General features: G+C 40.7%; 1 protein-coding gene across 3 annotated transcripts; it reads right to left on the reverse strand.

Moving 5' to 3' along the window:
* Positions 1-3,881: 3,881 nt before the first annotated feature.
* On the reverse strand, positions 3,882-23,571 carry rgs8 (regulator of G protein signaling 8). 3 transcript variants are annotated; one of them, XM_024421954.2, is made up of 7 exons: positions 23,275-23,571; positions 23,052-23,095; positions 10,010-10,101; positions 8,834-8,938; positions 8,545-8,606; positions 5,304-5,470; positions 3,882-4,318 (listed from the first exon to the last, which is right to left on the reverse strand). In XM_024421954.2, the coding sequence occupies exons 4-7, from the start codon at positions 8,932-8,934 to the stop codon at positions 4,124-4,126; spliced, it is 525 nt and encodes a 174-aa protein (XP_024277722.1). In that variant the 5' UTR covers positions 8,935-8,938; positions 10,010-10,101; positions 23,052-23,095; positions 23,275-23,571; the 3' UTR covers positions 3,882-4,123. The 3 variants fall into 3 exon arrangements, with proteins under 3 accessions (XP_024277722.1, XP_024277721.1, XP_024277723.1); XM_024421953.2 differs by lacking the exon at positions 23,052-23,095; XM_024421955.2 differs by lacking the exons at positions 10,010-10,101; positions 23,052-23,095.
* Positions 23,572-23,794: the final 223 nt, after the last annotated feature.

Below are 23,794 nucleotides of genomic sequence, written 5' to 3' on the forward strand. Positions count from 1 at the left end.
GTTTGATTTGATTTTGATTGATTTGAAACTAGTTTTCAATCAAATGCCATGCGATTAGTATCAGTTGAAATTACACATTTTTAGTACACGAATGTTCCCCTCCATCTGTGGTGGCAACATGGCTCCATGTGGTGAGTTTGGGAGCCTTAGGTGGCTCATCTGTCTGATAGTTCCCAAGTGAAGAGGGGAAGAGGGGAAGGGATGAGGTGGAGGAGGGTTTAGCCCAGAGCCAACAGATGCTGCCCAGGCCTCGTTACACAATATTCACTGTACGACTCCACAGGGACAGGCAATCTAACCTCTCCCTATTGGCTCACAATGATTTGAGGGCCCGCTTCAATCAAACCCACTTTGTAGTGTACAGGAAGTGGCATGTGTAATACATGTTATGGGATGCTGGTAAATCACCAGGTTGACACCTGTGTATGCTTCCGGTATTTAGAAGATGCTTTGTGCGCAAAAAAATGCATGTCCATATGAATATATGTAGACCTGCATTAAGCAGCATTCCCATCATACACACTGAAAAATAACATATTTTATATGCTGACATCACATGAACACTACAGACTTTAATATTACAATCAATCAAAAACCACATGATTTCACGTGGAAAGTCACAAGATTCCACATTAAATTTCAGATGTAAAATCATGTGAAAACGTGTTTTTGGAACACTTCATATGTGATCACGTTTTCAGATGTGTAGTTTCATTTTATCACACGTTGCTTTACATGATGTCACAAGTGATCACATGAAAACATGTACTTTTGGAACACTTCCACGTGTTCACATGTGAAATTCATGTGTTTTTTCAATAAGGGAGTGGCCCTCAATTTTCCTTGTGTTTTGCTTGTCTCCAACACCTCTTGTTGCTATGTACTTCCCTTGTGTTTGGCTGGTTCCTTCATAGCATATTGACTGGGCTGAGACAGTTGCTCAGTGACTGCATGTAATGTGATCACTGTTTTGTCTGTTTTATTGCCCTGTGATAAAACCATTTCACAGCTCCTCTGCCTCAGAGGAGGGACTGAGCGTGAATAATGTCCAGTTTATTGAATACTACACTAACAGAACCTTGAGGTGTTGACCACATGCTACCCATTGTTTGACTGGGTTTAACGACTGCATAGAGGTATCTCGCCTTTTGGCCATATGATCAAAATAGACTGCTAACTGATTAACTCTAGCATGCTGAGATTTGGTGCTTATCTTTCACTACACAATGGAAGCCTGGGAAATAACATGTTGATCACAGGTGTCTTACTTCACTCACACCAATGTGCCATTTTAAGTGATTTTGTCAATAACAATCAATATGTAAAGTCACCATCTTTTGGATGGAGGCATATGGGTTTCTACTCTCTGGGACTGTTGTTGTTGTTTCTCTGTAAATGTGATGAGTGAGGAGCAATCATAACAGCAGCAGGCTCTGGGCAGGTGATTGCGTTTGCTATTGATTAGGAAGCTACAGAGAGAGGAGAGAGAGTGTGGCACGTTTGTTAGATTTCTCATTAGTGAAGTAGAACAAGTGTTGCCTTGCCAACAGTTTGCTTTGGACATTTGTTTCTCTTTACTGCAAATACATATAGAAAGATTTGTTTTGTGGAAATAACATTCAAAAACAGATCAGCCAAAAACATTATGTTGATGTCTTATTTTATGTAAGAAAGGAGTACCATTACTACTGCTATTAGCAACATGCATGCCCATCATAATCATCACAATTACACAACCATCATCATCAATAATATCCAACGTAGCTCAGTGGGTGTGTTGTTTGTCTATTGACCTACATCGGCCCATGTGCTGCCCGTGTGCTGCCCGTGTGCTGCCCGTGTGTCTACGAATGAGAACACTGGCCTACATTTCCCCTGGTCCTCTTCCCCACAGTGACTCAACAACTTACATATACACAGCAGGCGAACTAAGTGGTGCAGTGGGCGAGACCACTGGGCACCTGGCCTACACATTCAAAGGGCACAGATCCCTCATGGCTGGCACAGCAAACACACATTTTTGACACCTGCACCTGTTTTGAGTTTTTACTAAATCCCCTCCTGAATAACCAGATGCTGTCCCTGTCTTCTTTATCTTTATCTTCCCTCTCGCTCTCGCCCTCTCTCCGGAAGTGTTATGTGTTCGTTGGTTTGGTCTGTATCTGTGTGCATTTTGTCTGTGTATAAAATTCAGCTTGACAACAGGTAATTTCATTTTTATAGAAAAAAACTCAAGAGGACATTACTTTCAAGGTATGCACCAATATGAACAAACCATTGCAAATATGTATATTTTATATTTTACTCATGCAGTTTGACTGATCCACAGTAAGTTTAAATCACATCTTTTAAAGTGTGTATATCATCAATAATTCAAATATACTCTATATTCTATGTAATTTTTAAAGAATAACAATAGAAATATTCATAATCTGAAAGAATATTACAGTATATATAGAACATGACGTGCTGCAAATGTTGAATAAAATTCCCAGAAACTTATCAACTTCAAAATGAGTATATATTGAGAGGATAAATACACATGAACAAAAACAACACGTTGTCTAATAAGAGTAATACAAGTATACACAGTACAAGGTCTTGTGGTATTTTGTTTTCTAAGTGCAAACTAGCTCGACACAATATCACGATATGTCTAAATTCTATGAATCCCTCTGTTAGAATCCTAAGTTGATACTTAAACTTAATCTTTTAACTTAAACTTTCACATGATTCACTATGACAATGGGAGACTGAAATCGAGTTACGCACATATATCTCAAGTTAGGACTTGAGGAATAATGGTTACTTGTGTTCTTCTAACTACTGAAGAAGTGTGTGTGTGTGTGTGTGTGTGTGTGTGTGTGTGTGTGTGTGTGTGTGTGTGTGTGTGTGTGTGTGTGTGTGTGTGTTTGTGTGTGTGTGTGTGTGTTTATACAACGGGTGGGTCTAATCCGGAATTCTGATTGGTTAAAACAGCAATCCAGCCGGTGTCTATTCCACAAGTTACCACTGGCTAAATCTATGAACTTAAAATGCCTATTTACTTTGTTCCATCTGACTGTGCAATCCACTGTCTCATCAGCCCAGCCAAGCAATTTATAAACTTGATCTCCACTATAAAAAGCATCTAGATATTATCTCACTTTTATTTTAGACTAACATTTAGTTTTCAACAGAGGAGATTTGTATAAACCTTGCAGCATGTCTCTCTGACATTTACAACATTGTTTCAATATTCAATTTCGATCTCCAGCTGTCCCATAGTAATGAACGTGTCGGGAGTCGGAACGAGACCGACAGGCAAGCTGCGTTTCTCAGCCAGTCGAAATCATGAATCAGCTGGCATAATTTTTTATGGATATATACAAAGAAATATCAATTGAAACAAGGTAAAATGAAATGAAGTGCAGCTAGTTTGCAGTCTTTCCAGCTTCCGTTTGAAGTGATTGCATTAGCTGTGTTGTTGGCTAGCTCCTCTCAACGACTGTATCCTGACGAGTGAGCAGATGTTATATGCCAGGTGAAATTGCGCCTCACTAGCTCATTGTTATGGATGTATACAAATAAATGTCACTAGAAAACAGCTTAAACAAATGCAAATGCTTGCTGTTATTCTGGCTGCACTTTTTGATGTGACTGTAAGTTAGCCATAGTTTTCTAGCTAGCAAGCAAGGGATAAGAACGTTGCTAGCCAGTATGGCAATGGAATATTTAGAAGGAACGACTGTGTCGCCTCCATAGATACAGAACAAAAAATCTGAATGACTGGGTCGCGTCTCTAGCAACCGAACCGATAGAATGAACAACCAGCCAGCTTGGGTAGCAACCCTAGATTTGGGACAATATATTGTGGAAGGATGAAATAGTATGAATACATTTATCAAATTAATTTTTTTAATGAAAATACGTCAATCATTATTTGAATATGTTGCTAACCCGTTGTATAAAAGTAATAATGCCCAAGAAGCTGATGTTAGGGCATATATTGGCACGGTTTGCCGACCCTCGACTTTGTCTCTGGCCTAGCAACACCCGTGCCAATATATCCTCCAAACACTGGCTTCACGGCATTATCACTTAAGTGTGCGTATATGTATCTGCGGCTGCATGTGTGTGTTCTTCAGACAGAGTTCCGTTGGCAGTGTGTGTACTGCGTTTTGAGTAAGTCCTGGTAGATCTTGGAGCGGAGGAAGCGTGGGTAAGAGTCTTTCTCCATGAGGCTGTGGACCCTGGCCTGGACCTCGTTCAGACTGGAAGGAGTGGGCTCCTCAAGGCTCTGTCTCGTCACCTCCCGTGTACGGAAGTCTATGTTTACCTACATTGACCAAGGGAGTGCAAAATAAACATGAGATATCTGAATCATCTAAGTGTGTCAATGTTCTATGAAAAACAGTATCAAAATTGAAGACAGTATCAAAATTCGTTTTATTCCATATAATCAAAGTATGTGTATTCATGTGTACCTATCTGTAATATTGCAGAGTTGTGGATTGTTTAAAAACAAACACAACCCTTAGCATTGATATTTAAAGTAACTGTCCAGGGAAAACAAACTTTTAAAAGTTCATATTCTGTTAACTAGGACCCAAATGATGTTGATGACTCATCCTATACTCGTTTTTGTGGCCAAAGCGTAAATTGGGGAGAAAAAAAAGTTGAAAAAAATGCTTGCTATTTCCTGATGGAACATAGTGTCATGTTGACTCATTGGCTGAGCTGGCCAATCAGCGGTCTACTCGCATGAATATGTTAAATGACCGGTATAACCATTCTGTTGGAGGATTAAATCTACACCGTTCCAACACAGAAAAGCTGCTTTATAACGTACTTTATGGTGACACGTTATCCCATATAGATGATTTACAGATAGGTTGTTGATAGTATGACTATGTTTTAATAAGCAATTGCCTGCTAAAGTTACAGTTAGGGTTATGTTTAAGAATAAGGTACAGTTAGTTAAAATGTTGCTGACAGTTATTGAACATTTAAATTTGGGTCATTTAGTAGATGCTCTTATCCAGAGCAGATGCATATATTTTCATCATGGGAATTGAACCCACAATCATGGTGTTACAAGTGCCATGTTGTACCAACTGAGCCATCTCCTGAACATCTACAAACCATCTACAAGTCATCTACTTGGGACTATTCCAATAAAGTGTTATCTAAGGAAAACTATTTTACTCATATTGTAATTAATTATAGGTCATATTTCATAGAAATCTGGAAACACTGCACAGTCACAATAAAACTGACAAAATGCATATTTTGCATCATTAGCTAGTTGATCCAACACAAACCTCTCTGGGAGCCTTGACATCGATAAACTCATTGTAGATCTTGTTGGCTTTGGTCACCAGTTTAGCGGGAGTCTTGATTTTTTTATATTCCTCGCAGGCCATCCAGAACTCAATGTTCTCGTCGCTGAACTCCGTCTTGAGAAAAGCCCGGAAGGCAGCCAGGCCATCTACGACACAAAACATCCATCAGCCAGTTAGAGGGGCTAATGGACAGCAAGTGTGTGTGTGTCTGTGCGAGAGAGAGAGTGTGTGTGTTTTTACAAAGATCTATATCGTATCCCAGCACCTATTTCTGAACATGGGCCAGTTTTTTTGGAACTGATGTGTTTTTTTCCACAGAGAGCACCTGTAGTTCCCTTGATGCATATAATAACAGGGTTGATTATCATGCATTGATATTGTCTGAGATGAGGAGTGTTGTCACGTCCTGACCTTAGTTCCTTTTTTTGTTTCTATTTTAGGCTGGTCGTGGCGTGTGTTGGGGTGGGCATTCTACAGTATGTGTTGTTCTAGTTTTGGTTTTCTATGTGCTTGGCCTGGTATGGTTCTCAATCAGAGGCAGCTGTCAATCGTTGTCTCTGATTGAGAACCATACTTAGGCAGCCTGTTTATCCCACTTGAGTTGTGGGTGATTGTTTTCTGTGTCTGTGTTTCCTCCATACAGAACTGTTTCTTTTTTCGTTTCTGTCTTTCACTTTGTTATTTTGTATTTTCATTTTCAGTGACTCTTCATAAAAATGACAAACACTTACCACGCTGCACATTGGTCCGATCTTTCATACTCCTCGTCAGAGGAAGACAAATCGCGTTACAAGTGTGCTTTCATTCTCAGTACATTAAACAGCCCAGCGACTAGAACACAAAAATGTGTCCCACAACCTTCCAATGAACTTTTTTTGTCTTCATCAATCAAAGATGAGATCAATTGTCTGACATCAATGATAACATGGAGGGAAGTCTTGTTTTACAATCGGCCGTGTCATGATGACATGTTTTATCCATCCTCCCTCCCTCACCTGTTATTTTCTCTTGCCTGTATTTGTTTAACATTTGCCCAGCAGGAGCGCCAGGAGAGTAGGCCATCAGGCCCAATCACCAACATTAGCCACACACTCTTACTAAACAATGGTTTTAGGAAGATCACCAGAAGGACACTTACTGCATGTAGCCTTGTAAAGATTTTCTCTCGCTGCTTTATTTTTAATCAGCGTCTTTAGGAATAGTCTATGATGTGTTAATGAAGCCAAGGCCTTCTAATGTGTGAATGTAGGTCAGTGTACATTTCAAACCCTGAAAGTAATGTTTACATACACGTAAATGTTATAATTAAATATTGAAAAACATATACATGAATGTTGAATTGAGGCTTATTTAGTTCAGCATAAAATGGACTCCCATAGAAATGAGAAGCAGTCACAAACCACATCATCACAGATAGGTTGCCTAAGGTACCCAGCCAGAAGCAAAGGGCAACCAGATAAATAGGATTAGCTGTGATACAAATGGGCTGTGGTTACATGATCGGCCGGGTGAATGTGATAACTGTGTTCTCCTGTTAGATCCAATAAGTGCTAAATCAGGAGGTGAGGACAGAGCCAATGTGGCCAAGGCATGGGAACAAATAGTACTGCTTCTGTTCCTCTTATGTGATTATAAAGTTGTGTGTGTGCGTGTGTCTTGATTCACTCCTTTATGTTCAGTGAAGCCGGATACTAAAGTCTGTCTCTTTGCCCCCTTGTGTTTGAAGATAATATTTGCACCTGTACACACTGTACATAGCCCATCTGTAAATAGCCTACCCAACTATCTCATCCCCATATTGTTATTTTTTGCTCCTTTGCACCCCTGTATCTCTACTTGCACATTCATCTTCTGCACATCTATCACTCCAGTGTTTAATTGCTCAATTGTAATTATTTTGCCACTATGGCTTATTTATTGCCTTACCTCCCTAATCTTATTACAATTGCACACACTCTATGTAGACTTTTCTATTGTGTTATTGACTGTACATTTGTGTTACCCCATGTGTAACTCTATGTTGTTTGTGTCGCACTGCTTTGCTTTATCTTGGCCAGGACACAGTTGTAAATGAGAACTTGTTCTCAACTGGCCTACCTGGTTAAATAAGGTGTGGATGCGACTTCAAACCATCAAGTTCACACCAATTTGTCTATGTTATACAAACTACACCACCTGTTAAACAGTTGGCAGTGGGGTCTACAGGATACTGTATACTATGCTTGATTAACTCATTACTTACAAATACTAATATGAGACATGCACACATGCAATGTTTTTGCAAATGTCCATTAACATATGACTTGATTTGTGTCCATGTTTATATCTCTAGTTTGGACAACATATTTATTGACCTATTAGGTATCCTAACAAAGGAACAGCACAATAAGACAACAGAAAATGTAAGACATTTAGTTTGCTTTTCAGGAACACTGGAAGAACAAAGCCTGATATAATGATTAATGAAGCCAGAATCAGTCAGCGGTTTAGAGGTCAACTTTTTCTAGTGCAAAACCTGCCCTGTGCATTGCACAGCACAACATCCAGGTTCTGGTTTTGGAAGGAACAACTAGTAATATTCAAAAGCAGCTAGGTGGTGTTCATTGATGCACTACAAAATCAAAACAAATATAATACAACCAAAGTCTTCTGTGCAATGTAATTTCACAATCCCTGTGGAGAGCCTAGTTATCACAGCTATTTCTGCGTGTACATGTGTGTGTGTGCACGTGAACATCTGCATGTGTTTGCATGTGTGTATTTGCGAGTGAACATGTGTTTGTATGTGTGTTATTGTGTAATACACAGAGAAGGTCACAACCAAGAGTGTGTCTCATTGTGTGTTGTGCAGTGCTACACATCAATAACCAGACAGACAGGGGATGTTAAATAAGAAGGGTTTAGGGGAAGAGAAATGGGCTGATGTGGAAAGCCATCCTCAGATAGGGAACAGATAAACAATCCTCTTGTCAAAGGAAATACATAGGCAAGCATTTTGTCAAAGGGACAAACAGAAAGAGTACAGAATGGGACGGAGGAGAAAATGTCATCAGTACAGTTGCCTGGTTTGCTTCGAACAGTTCGCTAACAATGACATGGACTCCCAGTTGTTTTTTGCAGGGTTGGTTGATAAAAGGTGAAATATTTATATCTAACTCTAAAGAGAAGGATCAACTGTTACTTTTTAATATAAAGGGACTATCATTTAAATTTCACTTACACTTGTGCGATAGAAGAACATCGAAGGAATCTGCCCATCGAATGACCTCGTCTTTTGTCAGCCTGAAGGAAAGACAGAGATACTGAGACACATGTTTTTAAATGTGTATGCAAATATGCAGTTGCAGGTTTTCAACACACAGATATTCACAGTTTCAAAGGTTTGTTTTAAAAGAGCCTACACCATCTATTGTGTAGTAGTCTAATAATTGTAGTAGTCTAATAATATCTAAATACTATATGAATGGGAGAGACTGACACCATGCAATCGGATATAAAGGTCTACTTACTTTAGGCATCTGGTGGTCCTGTCTTGGGCAGGGGGCAGGAACTCAGTGAAGTCGGTGTAGGAGTCAGACTTATTGGACAGGCAGGCTAGTCTGGTCTTCATGGTTCTGCTCAAATGACGGGAAGAATAGAATACAAGCATTTAAGAAAGTACAGTACATTTCTGAATATTGATCACATAACATCAAAACACATGATATCAGATGCAGATCACATTGATTGTCTTCTGATGTATACATTTCTCTTCACAGCTTTTTTAGACAGTAGCTAACTAAAGACTGAGCTATTTCCATGTACACCTACAGCTTGCAGCTCTGAGCATAGTCTTCTCAGAAAGTGCTCGGATCCAACTGAGCCACACAGTTGCTTGCAACGCCAGGGTTGTGGGTGCAATTCACATGGGGGACCAGAAGGAAAACGTATGCACTCACTGCAGTAAATAGCTCTGGATAAAAGTGTCTCCTAATGGATTAACAGGTAACAATGTTAACCTCCTGCCTATAGGCAGTATGTTAATGCATCAGTCATAAGCAAGGCCATGGTATTCAATCAGTGTACTGACCCTTCGAATGACTGCATAAGAAAATGGATTCAGATGTTGGAGGAGGTGGAGAGCTGGTTCAGGATGTGCCTGATGAAGTTTGCTAAACATCACTTCACATTTGTTTAGTCTGCACCGACCTGATGACGCATGGTCATTTGCTTTCAACATTTTTCTGCTTGCTAACTCACACTACAGTACATATCACACAATCAATCTGATCAATGTTTTGTCTATGGTGTTTCATGCACTCCAGTTGTAGATATAATCAAAAAGTGATGTTTAATATCATTACCCATTGGCCAGCTGCTGTAGGATTAGACAGATCAGACATACTGATGGGTCTGATAAGAGTCATTGCTCTAAATGCCCAGATAGACATTTACAGCAGGTGCAGCTCCATATGGAGCAGGCAACATACCCATCAGCTAGCCACTAGAGAACATCCAATCTGGGTAGTGAGCCACAAGCTTCTCTACCATGCATCTAGTCCCCCTGATAACACACAGACCAAACAAACCAAGCACTGCAGTGAGTGCCTAATATGCTGGAATGGAATGAGTACTCCCATCAATAGTTGGTTACATAAGGGACACAATCTCCATCCCGCTAGTGGGTAAGCTGTTAGATTACTCACTGTTGCTTTGCCTTTTGGTTTTGTTAGAATGGTCAGTCAAGCTTCAGTAATCCAAGGACTCCTCTAAGATCACTGGTGGTTGCTGGAGTTCTCTGTTCGAGCGAAATAAAGTCATGCATTTTTATAGTGAACAACAGCAAGGTAGTTAGTGTAATTATTACTCCCATTGGTGCTCATTGTCCTAATGCCAGATGCCACCTGAAGTCCCACCACAATATCAACAAACTGATTGGGTCCCTAAAGCTTATCTTATTCAATAAGCTTGATCCCTAAAGGCCACTAGTTTCCAAAACAATTTGTGGTTAAGATGGTTCAGTTGGATGGAGCATGGTGCTGCTAGCAACACTGGGGTTGTTGGTTTGATTCCTGCATGTGCCACACATACTGAATACATGATGTGTAAACTCTAGGTCAATTTGGATGGAAGTGTCTGCAAAAATGTACTACATTACTGTATTTTAGAATCTATCTGAACAAACACTTCCTCAACAAACATTGATGGGTGTTGAAGGAGGCGATATGGTGGATTGCTTTTCCGTCTGCTGTAATTGGGAACATTGCATGAAACGTACCACTCATGTTTCTAGAGAAAAGCACTTAACTGGAATTAATGGGCTTTCTTATCATGTACTCTTAAAATTCCACTCATAGGTTCTATCTAGGCAGAGCTGGTTTGTTATGATGCTCGGTGTGTGTTTGTGTGTGTGTTGTGTTTGTCTGTGTGTCTGTTAGTCCTTGTATTTGTGTGTGTGTGGTAACTTGATGAAATAGAAAAAGACTGGGTATACAGCTCTTCCAGGAGTCTCTTGAGAAAAGTACTTGCAAGTATTTGCAATCAAAATCAACAACAGGGAGATGTGGAATTGATTCCTAAGCTTTTTAAGCATTTCATTTTTTCATTTTTCTGAAGATGTTCTGATGACACTGATATATCTTCTACAATGTTTTGTTGCATTAGTCAGCCTAACACTGCAAATATTAACGTATGGGCATATATAGTTTTAAGCGTCAGTGATACGGAGGTCACATGATGAAACTACAGTATATAAAACCAAATGATGTCACAAAGTGTGAATTTTGAACCCTTTTGAGACTAATGACATTAATAGTTGCTAGTATTATGAGAAACTAATGATGCTCCACCGATTACTGTGTCGTAGATTTTTGAAGATAACTGCAAACTAATTACCACAGATATATCAAAAATATTAATGCATTTCAAGATGCATATCTTTTCCAGGTATCAATCTTTTTGGAATATACGTCTGCTGATTGCAGATTTCAAACCAGTCTGCAGTCTCTCTGCAGTGGAAAGCAGATCTGTGTTTTCCTGTTCTCTCTCTACTCTACTTAGCAGCGGGCAGAATCTTTTTTTGCCTACATGGGGTGGGTACACGTGCCTGCCTGCCTGCCTGCAGAGCTATTTATAAAGTTCTCTGACAAATCCGTGCAGTCAGGGGGAAGCCACTTTATGTTTTATTCAGCCATGCAGCAAGCACAGACTCCTGGAGGGGCAGCTATAAAAAGGAGTCTGAATTTTAATGTGTCAGAAAAAATGGGGATGTCATGTTGCATCATGAATTTTGAACATGCCAACATTATAAATTCCTCTTCAAAGATGCCTGGTTACTTTAAAGGGACCCTGAAAGTCTTGAAATTCCCTTTGATGTCATTTTGGTGCATTGCGTTTTTTTCAACTTTTCCTTTGCCCTGGTTTTCTTGTTCTTAGTGTGGAGAATGTAGTTGGAGAGCAGATCCTGGCATGTCCATCTGTCAAGCAAACATCACTCTCAGCAGCCATTTGGCAACGAACATGTATCACTTCAAATCAATCTATTACTTGTTGAAAAAAATGACCCAGCACAGTATAAAACGCTGCATGAATAACAACAACCCTGAATTGATGCAAGCAGTCTCTCACCTTGTAGAGTTTCTCTCTGTCGCTACAGTACATTATTATCTATCCTAAATGTTGCATTAGAAATGACGAAAAGCATTTCTTGCATTAAATATCCCAGTGTGTTTATGAGTTAAAAAATGGGAACACTGAAGAACTCTGTGTCCTTTTTGCACCCCCACTTTTTACCAGAGAATGATCATGATCCATTGGGTAAATTGTCATTTTGAATAATTAGTAGTGTTTTCAGCTAGTCTGTATTAAAATAGATATGCTCATTTTTTATATAGTATAATTAAAAATGGTATTTTGCACCACCGCCCCCATCCTTCAAGATGATTGGTTTTGAACTCTGGAAAGTTTTGCTTCACACCCGCACGCCACTGTTTTGGTTCAGTGCATTTAGAAAGCACTAGTTGCACCACTGGTGTTTAAAATGAAAAGGCACCTGCAAAATCAAATTGTTTATCTATTTTGTTGTACTGTTGTTACATTTGTATCATTGTTTCCTGTCAGATGGTGTTGGTCCAATGGTGTTGTTAAATATAATTTGAGATGAGGGCACCACAAGCAAATTCATTGTATCGTTTCACTTTGCCTATAACAACCATGATGCATGGTATTTCTGATTAGGCTTCGCTGTAGCGCGGGCTCTTTATTTTTTATTTTTTATTTCAACTTTATTTAACCAGGTAGGCTAGTTGAGAACAAGTTCTCATTTACGACTGTGACCTGGCCAAGATAAAGCAAAGCAGTGCGACACAAACAACAACACAGACTTACAAATGGAAAAACAAACATAGAGTCAATAATACAACAGAAAATGTCTATATACAGTGTATGCAAATTAGGTAGGGTAAGGGAGGTAAGGCAATGAATCGGCCACAGTGGCTAAATAATTACAATATAGCAATTAAACACTTGAGTCATAAATGTGCAGAAGATGAGTGCGCAAGTAGAGATACTGGGGTGCAAGGGAGCAAAATAAATTTAAAAAATAACAGTATGGGGATGTAGTTGGATGGGTTATTAACAGATCGGCTATGTTCAGGTGCAGTGATCTGTGAGTTATTCTGACAGCTGGTACTTAAAGCTAGTGAGGTAGATATGAGTCTCCAGCTTCAGCGATTTTTGCAGTTTGTTCCAGTCATTGGCAGCAGAGAACTGCAAGGAAAGGCGGCCGAAGGAAGAATTGGCTTTGGGTGTGACCAGTGAAATATACCTGCTGGAGCACGTGCTACGGGTGGGTGCTGTTATGGTGACCAGTGAGCTGAGATAAGATGGGGCTTTACCTAGCAAAGACTTATAGATGACCTGGAGCCAGTGGGTATGGCGACGAATATGAAGCGAGGGCCAGCCAATGAGAACATACAGGTCGCAGTGGTGGGTAGTATATGGGGCTTGTGTGACCAAACATGTTTTGTGTCGCGCCTGCAGGGTTGAAATATGCTTCTCTCTCTTTACTGGGGTGCTATCCTCAGATAATAGCATCATTTGCTTTCGCCGAAAAGCCTTTTTGAAATCTGACATGTTGGCTGGATTCATATCAATTGTAGCTTTAATTTGCTATCTTGCATGTGTGATTTCATGAAAGTTAGATTTTTATAGTAATTTATGGCACTCTGCATTTTCACTGGCTTTTGGCCAGGTGGGACGCTAGCATCCCACATATCCCAGAGAGGTTAACTTGGCTTTCGAAGACCTTAGAAAGGCAGGGTAGAATAGATATAGGTCTGTAGTAGTTTGGGTCTAGAGTGTCTCCCCCTTTGAAGAGGGGCATGACTCCGGCAGCTTTCCAATCTTTGGGGATCTCCGATGATACAAAACAGAGGTTGAACAGGCTAGTAATAGGGGTTGCAACAAATTCAGAGCAAAATTTTAGAAAACTAGAGCTCCGTAGACTTCCAAAGGTTGCACCTTAGCAGAAAACTGCATGTCTATCAGGAATCAGGCTAACACCAGGTGCAGACATAGGAGGCGGATAATATGAGTCTCAGAGTTTATAACAGTACAAGGGGCAGGCAATCGGTAGGTCAACGCAGGCAAAGAGTTGATATCCAAATCAGAGTCAGGCAGGTACAGGACGGCAGGCAGGATCAGGGTCAGGACAGGCAGAAAGGTCAGAATTGAGAAGACTAGTAAACACTAGACCACAGGAAACACAGGAACACGCTGGTAGGACTTGACCTGACAAGACGAACTGGCAACAGACAAACAGAAAACACAGGTATAAATACACATGATGTACTGGGAGACATCTGGTGGGGGTTGGACACAATCACAAGACAGGTGAAACAGATTAGGGTGTGACAGTAACCCCCCCACCAGAAGAAGAACCCTACAAATACTCAGCCCTGCCACTTCCACGCTGCCAGTTCATAGCCTCTGCTCAGTCAGTCTGTGTTTCCAGTCATTTGTTCCTGCATAGATTTTATTATCCTATTTGCCTGTTTTTCCCTAGCCCGACGCTGCTTTTCTCTCAACTACAGTTCCGTCCGCTCTGACTCTGGTCCGTGTCTCCAGCCCCGGACGTCCACTCTACTGCATCTTTGGATTCCACTCCGGACTTGCTTACCCTGCCCCTACTTCCCTTTCCCCAGCCTCAGCCTCTGTTCCTGGTTCCCTGCTACCCGCCCGAGCTTCCCCTGGCCTGTACCCCCCCACACTTTTCAATAAATACCTTAGTTACCTTATTTCTGTCTCCAAGGTCTGAGTCTGCACTTGGGTTCACCTGCTCCGCCAAGCATATCATTACGAGCAGTCTCTTTCGGACAATGGAGAATTTAACACTTTTCGTACTTCCGCCACAAACTCCTCCAGACTGAGGCAAACGGTGGACTGTTGCTCCCACACCACCGTAGCCCAGGCGAGTGCCCTGTCAGACATCAGCATTATCACGTACTCTATCTTTGAGCGGCCAGAGGGGAATGAAGAAGGCTGCAGCTCGAAGATGAGGGAGCACTGGGACAGAAATGACTGGCAGGTTCCAGAATCTCCAGTGTGAGAAATAATCAGTATGCCTATATGATTAAACCTTTGATATAACCCCCCCCAAGCTGTTTACAGGCATCTAACACCATTGTGCATTTTTGCTATCTATTTTCCCAAATTCAATATGTTAAATCTCATTGTTAAAATGTTTTCATTCAGTTACAAAGTAACGGTCTTGGCTGAGCCTCATTTGCAAACGCAGCAGCATAGCTGTGTCTCTGATCAAATGGAAAAGCACAGGATATTTGATTAAACAGCTCTGCTAAGCCATTTCTAACCTTGTTGCATCAAATATGTATTCTGCTAAGACAAGTTCATTTTAAACATTGTCATGGTGACAGCACTTCAAACAACAGCGTCAATTAAAGTCAATGTTGGAGGAAAAGCCGAACGGTCAATTAATGTGCTTGCTGAGATAACACTTTTGCTTTCCTCATAGTTTTTATTATTAGTCTGTTTCTTCATGATTTGTTGTCAAATATGTAACCTACTCACTGTGGTTGCTGTTCAAAAGGCTACTATTAAACAGAATTACCATTTTATTGTCTCTCATCTTAAAAAGGCAAGATTCTCAAGGTAGACTTACAGTAGAATATTTGTTCAAAATGTGTGGTTTTAAAAACCAAAACGCAATTACATTATGTATGCAGTGCTGTTCTTTGTTCTATTCATCAAATTTGGCCTACATAATTTAAAAAAATATGCAGGCTGTACATGAGTAGCTTGTACATTTTCTTGGGTATGAAGTAGCCTTTGAAATAAAGTGTTGGAGACACCTACTCCAAGCCAAACTATTCAACTATGACTCATATTAACAGAGCTACATTTGATTCTTTCTATTGCAGATTCAGGGCCTTAATTTATGGATATACAGTGCGTTGGGAAAGTATTTAGATCCCTTGACTTTCTCCACGTTTTGATACTTTATAGCATTATTCGAAAAGTTTTTCCTCGTCAATCTATACACAATACCCCATAATGAAAACTCGAAAACTGTTATTTTTAAAAACTTTTTTCAAATCTACAAAAAAAATGTAAACAGAAAAACCTGATTTACATAAGTATTCAGACCCTTTGCTATCAGACTAAAAATTGAGCTCAGGTGGATCCAGTTTCCATTGATCATCCTTGAGATGTCTGACCAATCGGATTTCATGCTTCAAGATTGCTTCGATCACGTGGACTGGAATATGTTCCGCATAGCGCCGAACAATAACATTGATGAATACGCTGATTCGGTGAGCGAGTTTATTTGCAAGGGCATCGGTAATGTTGTACTCACAGCGTCTATTAAAACCTTCCCCAACCAGAAATCGTGGATAGATGGCAGCATTTGCGCAAAACTAAAAGCGTGAACCACTGCTTGAATCAGGGCAAGGTGACCGGAAACATGATCGAATACAAACAGTGTAGCTTTTCCCTCCACATGGCAATCAAACAAGCTAACCGTCAGTATAGAGACAAAGAAGAGTCGCAATTCAATGGCTCAGACACGAGAAGTATGTGGCAGGGTCTACAGTCAATCATGGACTACAAAGGAAAACCAGCCCTGTCGTGGACCATGATGTCTTGCTCCAGACAAACAAAATAACTTCGTTGCTCACTTTGAGGACAATACAGAGCCACTGACACGGCCCGCTACCAAAACCTGCGGGCTCTCCTTTACTGCAGCTAATGTGAGTAAAACATTTGAATGTGTTAACCCTCGCAAGCCTGCTTGCCCAGACGGCATCCCCAGCTGCGTCCTCAGAGCATGCACAGACTAGCTGGCTGGTGTGTTTACGGACATATTCAATCAATCCTTATCCCAGTCTACTGTTCCCACATGCTTCAAGAGGGCCACCATTGTTCCTGTTCCCAAGAAAGCTAAGGTAACTGAGCTAAATGACTATTGCCCTGTAGCACTCACTTCCGTCATCATGAAGTGCTTTGAGAGACTAGTCAAGGACCATATGATCTCCACCATACCTGACACCCTAGACCTACGCAATCGCAATCACACTGCACACTGCCCTAACCCATCTGTACAAGAGGAATACCTATGTAAGAATGCTGTTCATCGGCTACAGCTCAGCATTTAACGCCATAATACCCTCCAAACTCGTCATTAACTTCTTTGGGATAGGCGGGACGGTAACGTCCCACCTGGCCAACATCCGGTGAAATGTCAGAGCGCCAAATTCAAATTAAATTACTATTCATTTTTAACTTTCATGAAATCACAAGTGCAATACATCAAAATAAATCTTAACTTGTTGTTAATCCAGCTAAGGTGTCAGATTTCAAAAAGGCTTTAAGGCGAAAGCAAACCATGCGATTATCTGAGGACAGCGTCCAGCACACAAATGCATAACAAATCATTTTCAACCAGGGAGTTGCGACACAAAAGTCAGAAATAGTGTAACCTTTGAAGAAAATGCCTTACCTTTGAAGATATTCTTCTGTTGGCAGTCCAAAAGGTTACAGTTACATTATTAAAAACGGTCCTTTTGTTCGATAAATTCCTTATTTATATCCATAAAAACTCAGTTTAGCTGGCGCGCTTCAGTCAATAATTCATTTGGTTTCCCTTCATCAAAATACATACAAAATTAATTAAATTAATCCCAAACGTTACCAATAAACTTATCCAAACGAGTCAATCAACGTTTATAATCAATCCTTTGGCACCCTAATACGCAAATAAACAATAACATTTAATACGGAGTATTGTTATTGTCTTTACCGGAGATAAACAAAAAGAACACGCTCTCTCGGCCATGCGCTTGGCCGAAATGGGAGCCACTTAGAAAAACTACAACTTGGATAAAAGTAGAGACTCAGAGCTAGACAATTCTGTATCATACACTACAGTTGAGGAACAATGGCAAGGTAATTCTGCTTTGAAAGTTGGAAAACTTGTAACCTCACTTGAGAAAATGGCACTTGAATGTTTTGGTACACCCATTCAGCATAATTCACAGAGCATTTCTCTCTTGGAGTATTCAGAGTGCACACTGGATGCGCTGGCTGAGGAGTAGGGTTTATCTGAGAGTTTTGACATAAAAACAGCAGTCAAGCACCTAAGCTAACTGGCTAACATTGGCTAGCTTGCTAGCTACTTCCAGACACAAATGAGAGAACAGCTCACCCTGACCATTTTACTCGTCCTAGCAGAGCTGGTTAGGCTGCTTTGATGTTATCCAGAGTGTTGGTGACTGCAACTGTGCTGCTGGCAACAATGTAATTACTCTTTTTTGCCAACGTTTACTGACACAGGTATTGAGCATTCGTAAATTTGTCAGTTATTCTGGTACAGTCAGATGAGAGTGATCTGAAATCAGAGTAGACAGCCAGAGCAGAGGTTGTCGCAGTGACATCATGAACATTCAACTGAAATGATTACTTGCATAGTGTCTTTTGTTTAGACAGGTAGCAAGTTAGCGAAACAATGAACCATAATCCCAACGCATAGCATTTACCACACTGCATGAATCTGCAGGTAGCTAACCAACCAGGTTCAATGATAGCTAGCTAACATTAGGCTATAACTAGCAATGCAAATGCCTCTGAGATACGAATAATATTACTACACAGATCAAACATATAACGTTAGCTAGCATTTTAACTTGAAATGAAAACAACTTTCTGACAAAATTAGAAATGTGTAATATCTGAAAATGTAGCTAACTAGACTATCTTACCCATATACATGGATGGATGCTTCTCCCTCTCTGTCATGGATGTCATTGTTGCCCTTAGTTTGAAGATGTAATCTGGAGACAGATGTTTTATACAACAGCCTTCTGTGCGTTCTCTTTTCGACTCTGTCTGCATATTTGCAATCACACGCCAGAAATGTCTCAATCTCCTTACCTATCATACTCTAATTCCACTGATTTCAAAACTCCATCCTCCAAAAAGTGGAGAGCAAAACTTATGTAGTTCTACCAAGTGATATCTTCCAAAAAAGACTCGTTAGAAAGGGTTACCTACATGGCAGACCAATCTGAACTCATCTCTCGGCATGTCCAGCCCACTCATTTTCTCAGCCATCATGGCTAGCTTGAAGGTTCCTTCTTTTTTCCGAGGCAAACACAACTACGGTTGTAATTTAACAATTTTATTGGAATTTACAAATGGCATACAAGTTTGTTATTAAGGCAGATGAAAGTTCAAATGTTCCAGAAGGCATTTCTGCATGGTGGCTCTCCTGTGAAGTAGTGAGCCATGACATACCCATAGTTTCCTGAAAGGAGTCACAAATATGGATTCCCCCAAGAATTGCAGGAAATGCAAAAAACAAAAAATCCCCTGGGAACACCCCCCTCTTTTTGCACTTCCACTTTCAGACACATTCAGACGCCTATGTTTGTGTGTTAATGTGTGCACTTGCACCTACGTGCATTTGGCTACCCTGCCTGAAGGAAAAGTGCCTCCTGCGGAAGCCGTGCTGCCCACAGACAGTGTGTCAGGCCATCTGATGTGTAGCCTCCGGCGGGAGGACCGTTTGGGTAATTTCTGGTCTTACAGACCTATGCTGCTCTCCTTTCTCTGTTTCAGCCTGGAGACTGTCTGTCTGTCTAATGTCCACTGTGTCTCTGAGGGGAAAACCTGACTCCGCTTGAACTGATTCCGTCGCTCTCTCTGATCCCCCTCGCCATCTCTCCCTCCATCACTTTCTCCATTAGTATTTTCCTCTTTCTCCATCCCTTCCTCCCTTCCCCTCTCTATCTCTTCTTCCCTCCCTGTTTGTTTACCTGTAGCCACCGCCAACAGCTACCCTCCAACATTGTTATGTGGACCTCCAGCTATCATGATTTATCCACAGAGGCATTGACCTTACCCACTCAGGTAAAAATAGCCCTGTTGTCTGTTCTGCAGCTAGCAGTCTCACTGATGTCCTTGCCTTACGCCAGCTTAGCACTTAGCCTACACTTGTTATCTAAACACTCTCATAGAGTAGGCTTAATCCTGATGAACACATCAGCCCTGATTTATGGCTCATCTAGAGAGGCATGGGGTAAAGCCAGCACAGAAGCCTCTCAGTCTAAGCTCATCAAACAAATACAGTCTATCTATTTTTACTCTTTGCTCTCTTCAGGTACATCGATGTACAGTCCTGTTAATGTCACTTTGTTCACCCACAGTGGTAGTTTGCTTCTGCTTGATTTTAATAGTTACTGCTGCCCAGTAGGCTACAATAAACTCTAAGGCACTCTAAACCAGGACAAATAAGTATGAGTAAGACACACACGCATGCACACATGCATGTGCACCTGCACATCTCTTGCTAGCACACACACACACACAAACACACACACACACACACACGCACGCACGCACACGCACACGCACACACACACACACACACACACATGGAGGTGGAAGTTGAGGATTGAGGCATAAGACACAAGGTTTGTGATGACCCTGAGATTGGCCATACCCATCCAGCCCTGAGTGATGAGGATATTACTATTTAAAATAAATATATGCACAGAGTGGTCACGGTAATTGGGACATTCTGCAGAGCATCAGGTAATAAGCTTTTGTTTTTGTCTCTGTTTTAGAATCATTGTATGTTTTACAAAAAAACTTGTTAAGCATTTTAGCACATCAAAAAATATATACTGAACAAAAATATAAATGCAACATGCAACAATTTCAATGATTTTAATGAGTTACAGTTCATATAATGAAATCAATCAATTGAAATAAATAAATTAGGCCCTAATCAATTGATTTCACATTACTGGTGCAGCCACTAGGGAGCCAGGCCCACCCACTGGGAGCCAGGCCCACCCACTGGGGAGTCAGGCCCAGCCAATCAGAATGAGTTTTTCCCCACAAAAGGGCATTATTACAGACAGAAATACTCCTCACCAGCTGTCCGGGTAGCTGGTATCAGAAGATCCTGCAGGTGAAGAAGCCGGATGTGGAGGTCCTGGGCTGGCGTGGTTACACTTGGTCTGCGGTTTTGAAGTCATATGGACGTACTGCCAAATTCTCTAAAATTACGTTGGAGGTGGCTTATGGTAGAGAAATTACATAAAATTCTCTGCCAACAGCTCGTGTGGACATTCCTGCAGTCAGCATGCCAATTGCACGCTCGCTTAACACTTGAGACATCCGTGGCATTGTGTTTTGTGACAAAACGGCACATATTAGAGTGCATTTTTATTGTCCCCAGCACAAGGTGTACCTGTGTAATGATCATGCTTTTTAAGCAGCTTCTTGATATGTCACACCTGTCAGGTGGACAACATTTGAGAGAAATCTGTTTTTTGTGCAAAACGAACATTTCTGAGATCATATATTTCAGCTCATGAAATATGGGACCAACACTTTACAAGTTGCTTTTATATCTTTGTTCAGTGTATGTGTGTGTTTTGGGGTCTGGATTCATGCTCTATGTGGTGATAATAACCACTAGTATAATGATTATCAAGTTTATGATTACAAGTCGGACCATTGCTCTTCTGTTGGTATTTTGATATTTTGTCTGCAGAGTCAGGAATAATGCTCTTAATCCTGACTTTAGCTTTTTATGTAATCAATTTATTTGGGGGATTAGGTTTGCAGACCACTCCATCCAGAAAGTATAAATTTGACAGCTCATTATGTTTAAAACTTTCACAGTTGCTAACCATCTGTAGGGTCAGTTGTTTTAAAAGTATTGCAGCTGCATCTTCGTTAGGCAGCTGTTTGCTCTTTTAAACCCATCCTGTTCACAGTTTGAATGTAGACTTTCATATAGTGTTTCTGTGTTGAGAGTGGCCACACAGAATCTTTGTTGGATTAGGGGCAGGTGCTTGTGTGAGATATGCAGGAGAGGGAGGAGTACTGAGATAAGGGAAGAGGGAGGGGTAAGGGAAGAGGGAGGAATGGAGAGATGGAAGAGAGGGAGGGAAGAATAGAGGGAGAGATGTTGATTCTCTCTATACACAAGGATGAGACAGTTAGGTCCATAATTATTGCCACCCTTGATAAAGTTGACCAAAACAGACTGTAAAATAAATAAATCATATATTGAGCTATATTATTGTATGCTCAAAAATGTGGAAATGTATATTATTTCATACTAATACAAATGCTCAGCGAAAGAGCTAATGTTTAACAAGTAATTCATTTGATTTTTTTAAAGATAAGGGTAAAACTGATTATCACCACTGTTTTAATTCTATTGCGCCCTAAAACTCAACTCTGGACCTTGAAGCCAGTTCCCCTGCATTTTTTTAATTGTTCCCCTCTAATCAGGAACTGATTTATACCTGGGACACCAGGTGGGTGTCTTTTTCTGAAATATTTCATGAAATTGGAGAACATGTTGGGTGGGATCATAGACCATTCCTCCATGCAGAATGTTTCCAGATATGGAAATGGGATATAGAAAAGATATAGAAAAGATATAGAATAGTCCGGAGACTGATGGCCATTGAAAAATTTCAGTTTTGTGGTCAACTAAACATTTCAATGTGTATTTTGCTTAGTGCGTGGAGTTATTTTCTTGCTGAAAGATCCACATAATTTTGACCCCTATCTTTTTAATATATTTTTTTTAATGACTTAAACATTATCTCTTTCTCTGAGCAATTGCATTATTATACAAAGTAACATCAATTAGCATTGTTTTTGCATGCAACATAGCTCAGTATTTGTAATATTACTTTTATGCAGTCATTTTTGCATCTTTATCAACATTGCCAAAAATGATTGACCTAACTGTAGATGGTTGTGTGAGAAACTGAAAGGAAGACGGATACCTATTGAGAGAGAAGAGAAGGGAGGAAGGAGAAGAAAAATAAATAGGAAGGAAGAGTTGCTTTGACTTTCTGAGTAGGGGGATGAAAAATCAGAGGGAGAGAGAGAGAGAGAGAGGTGTGAAACATGTAGGTTGGATGTGTGGGTGCTTCAAAGCCGCCTCTCTCCATCTGTGACTCCTTCACTGTTTGACATTTACACACACACACACACACACACACACACACACACACACACACACACACACACACACACACACACACACACACACACACACACACACACACACACACACACACACACACACACACACACACACATTTCAAAACTTGTAAACAGTGCACTGCTGTAGTAAATAATCAAGAATGTGTATTATCAAATATATTTGGAGTAGCAAACACACTCTCCACTTACGTCTCTAACGGTATGTATTATCCAAATGATGACAGTTCCCCGTCCTGTAAACAAACAGTCTCCATCTTTTATATTCTGATGTCAGTCAAGATCAGACAGACATACAGTACATTAAAACAGCAGATGTACATAACGGCAGCCTGCCTCCCATCCCTTATCCATAGTGGATGTACTTACGTAATGAAACTATCTACTAGCCAGATGAATATGGATGATGCTTTACCTTAGCCCTGTTGTGTATGAGATAAGCGCAGGTGGACACTCTCTCTCTACCTCCCCAGCGTACGTTTGAGAAGAATAAGCCGATGTTCATCCAACGTTGGTGTGTGTGTGACTGTGTGTGTAGATGTCGGCGATGGCACTCCTCTTGAGTGGCGATATCTCTGCTGTTACTGTTACAGTTGCAGTGATGAGTAGGAGGCTAGGAGCCACACAGCATGCTCATCGGTTTGAAAACATTGGAGAAAGAGAAACAGAGTCAGGCGTATGGAGAGGGGAATATGGAGAAAGGGAGAAACAGAGGGAGGGAGAGGTAGAGAACGCTGTTAATGCTCAGAGAATTCTCAGAGGACAAGCCAAGCTTCAGCAGAGTAGTTGTTTTAAACAATATATGGGCAACAATACAGTGTGTAGAAATATACAGTTGTACACAGGGGCTGTATAGAAATATACAGTTGTACACAGGGGCTGTATAGAAATATACAGTTGTACACAGGGGCTGTATAGAAATACTGTTCTGGACA

This window comes from Oncorhynchus tshawytscha, linkage group LG05 (assembly GCF_018296145.1).
Source record: "Oncorhynchus tshawytscha isolate Ot180627B linkage group LG05, Otsh_v2.0, whole genome shotgun sequence".
Taxonomy (NCBI): domain Eukaryota; kingdom Metazoa; phylum Chordata; class Actinopteri; order Salmoniformes; family Salmonidae; genus Oncorhynchus; species Oncorhynchus tshawytscha.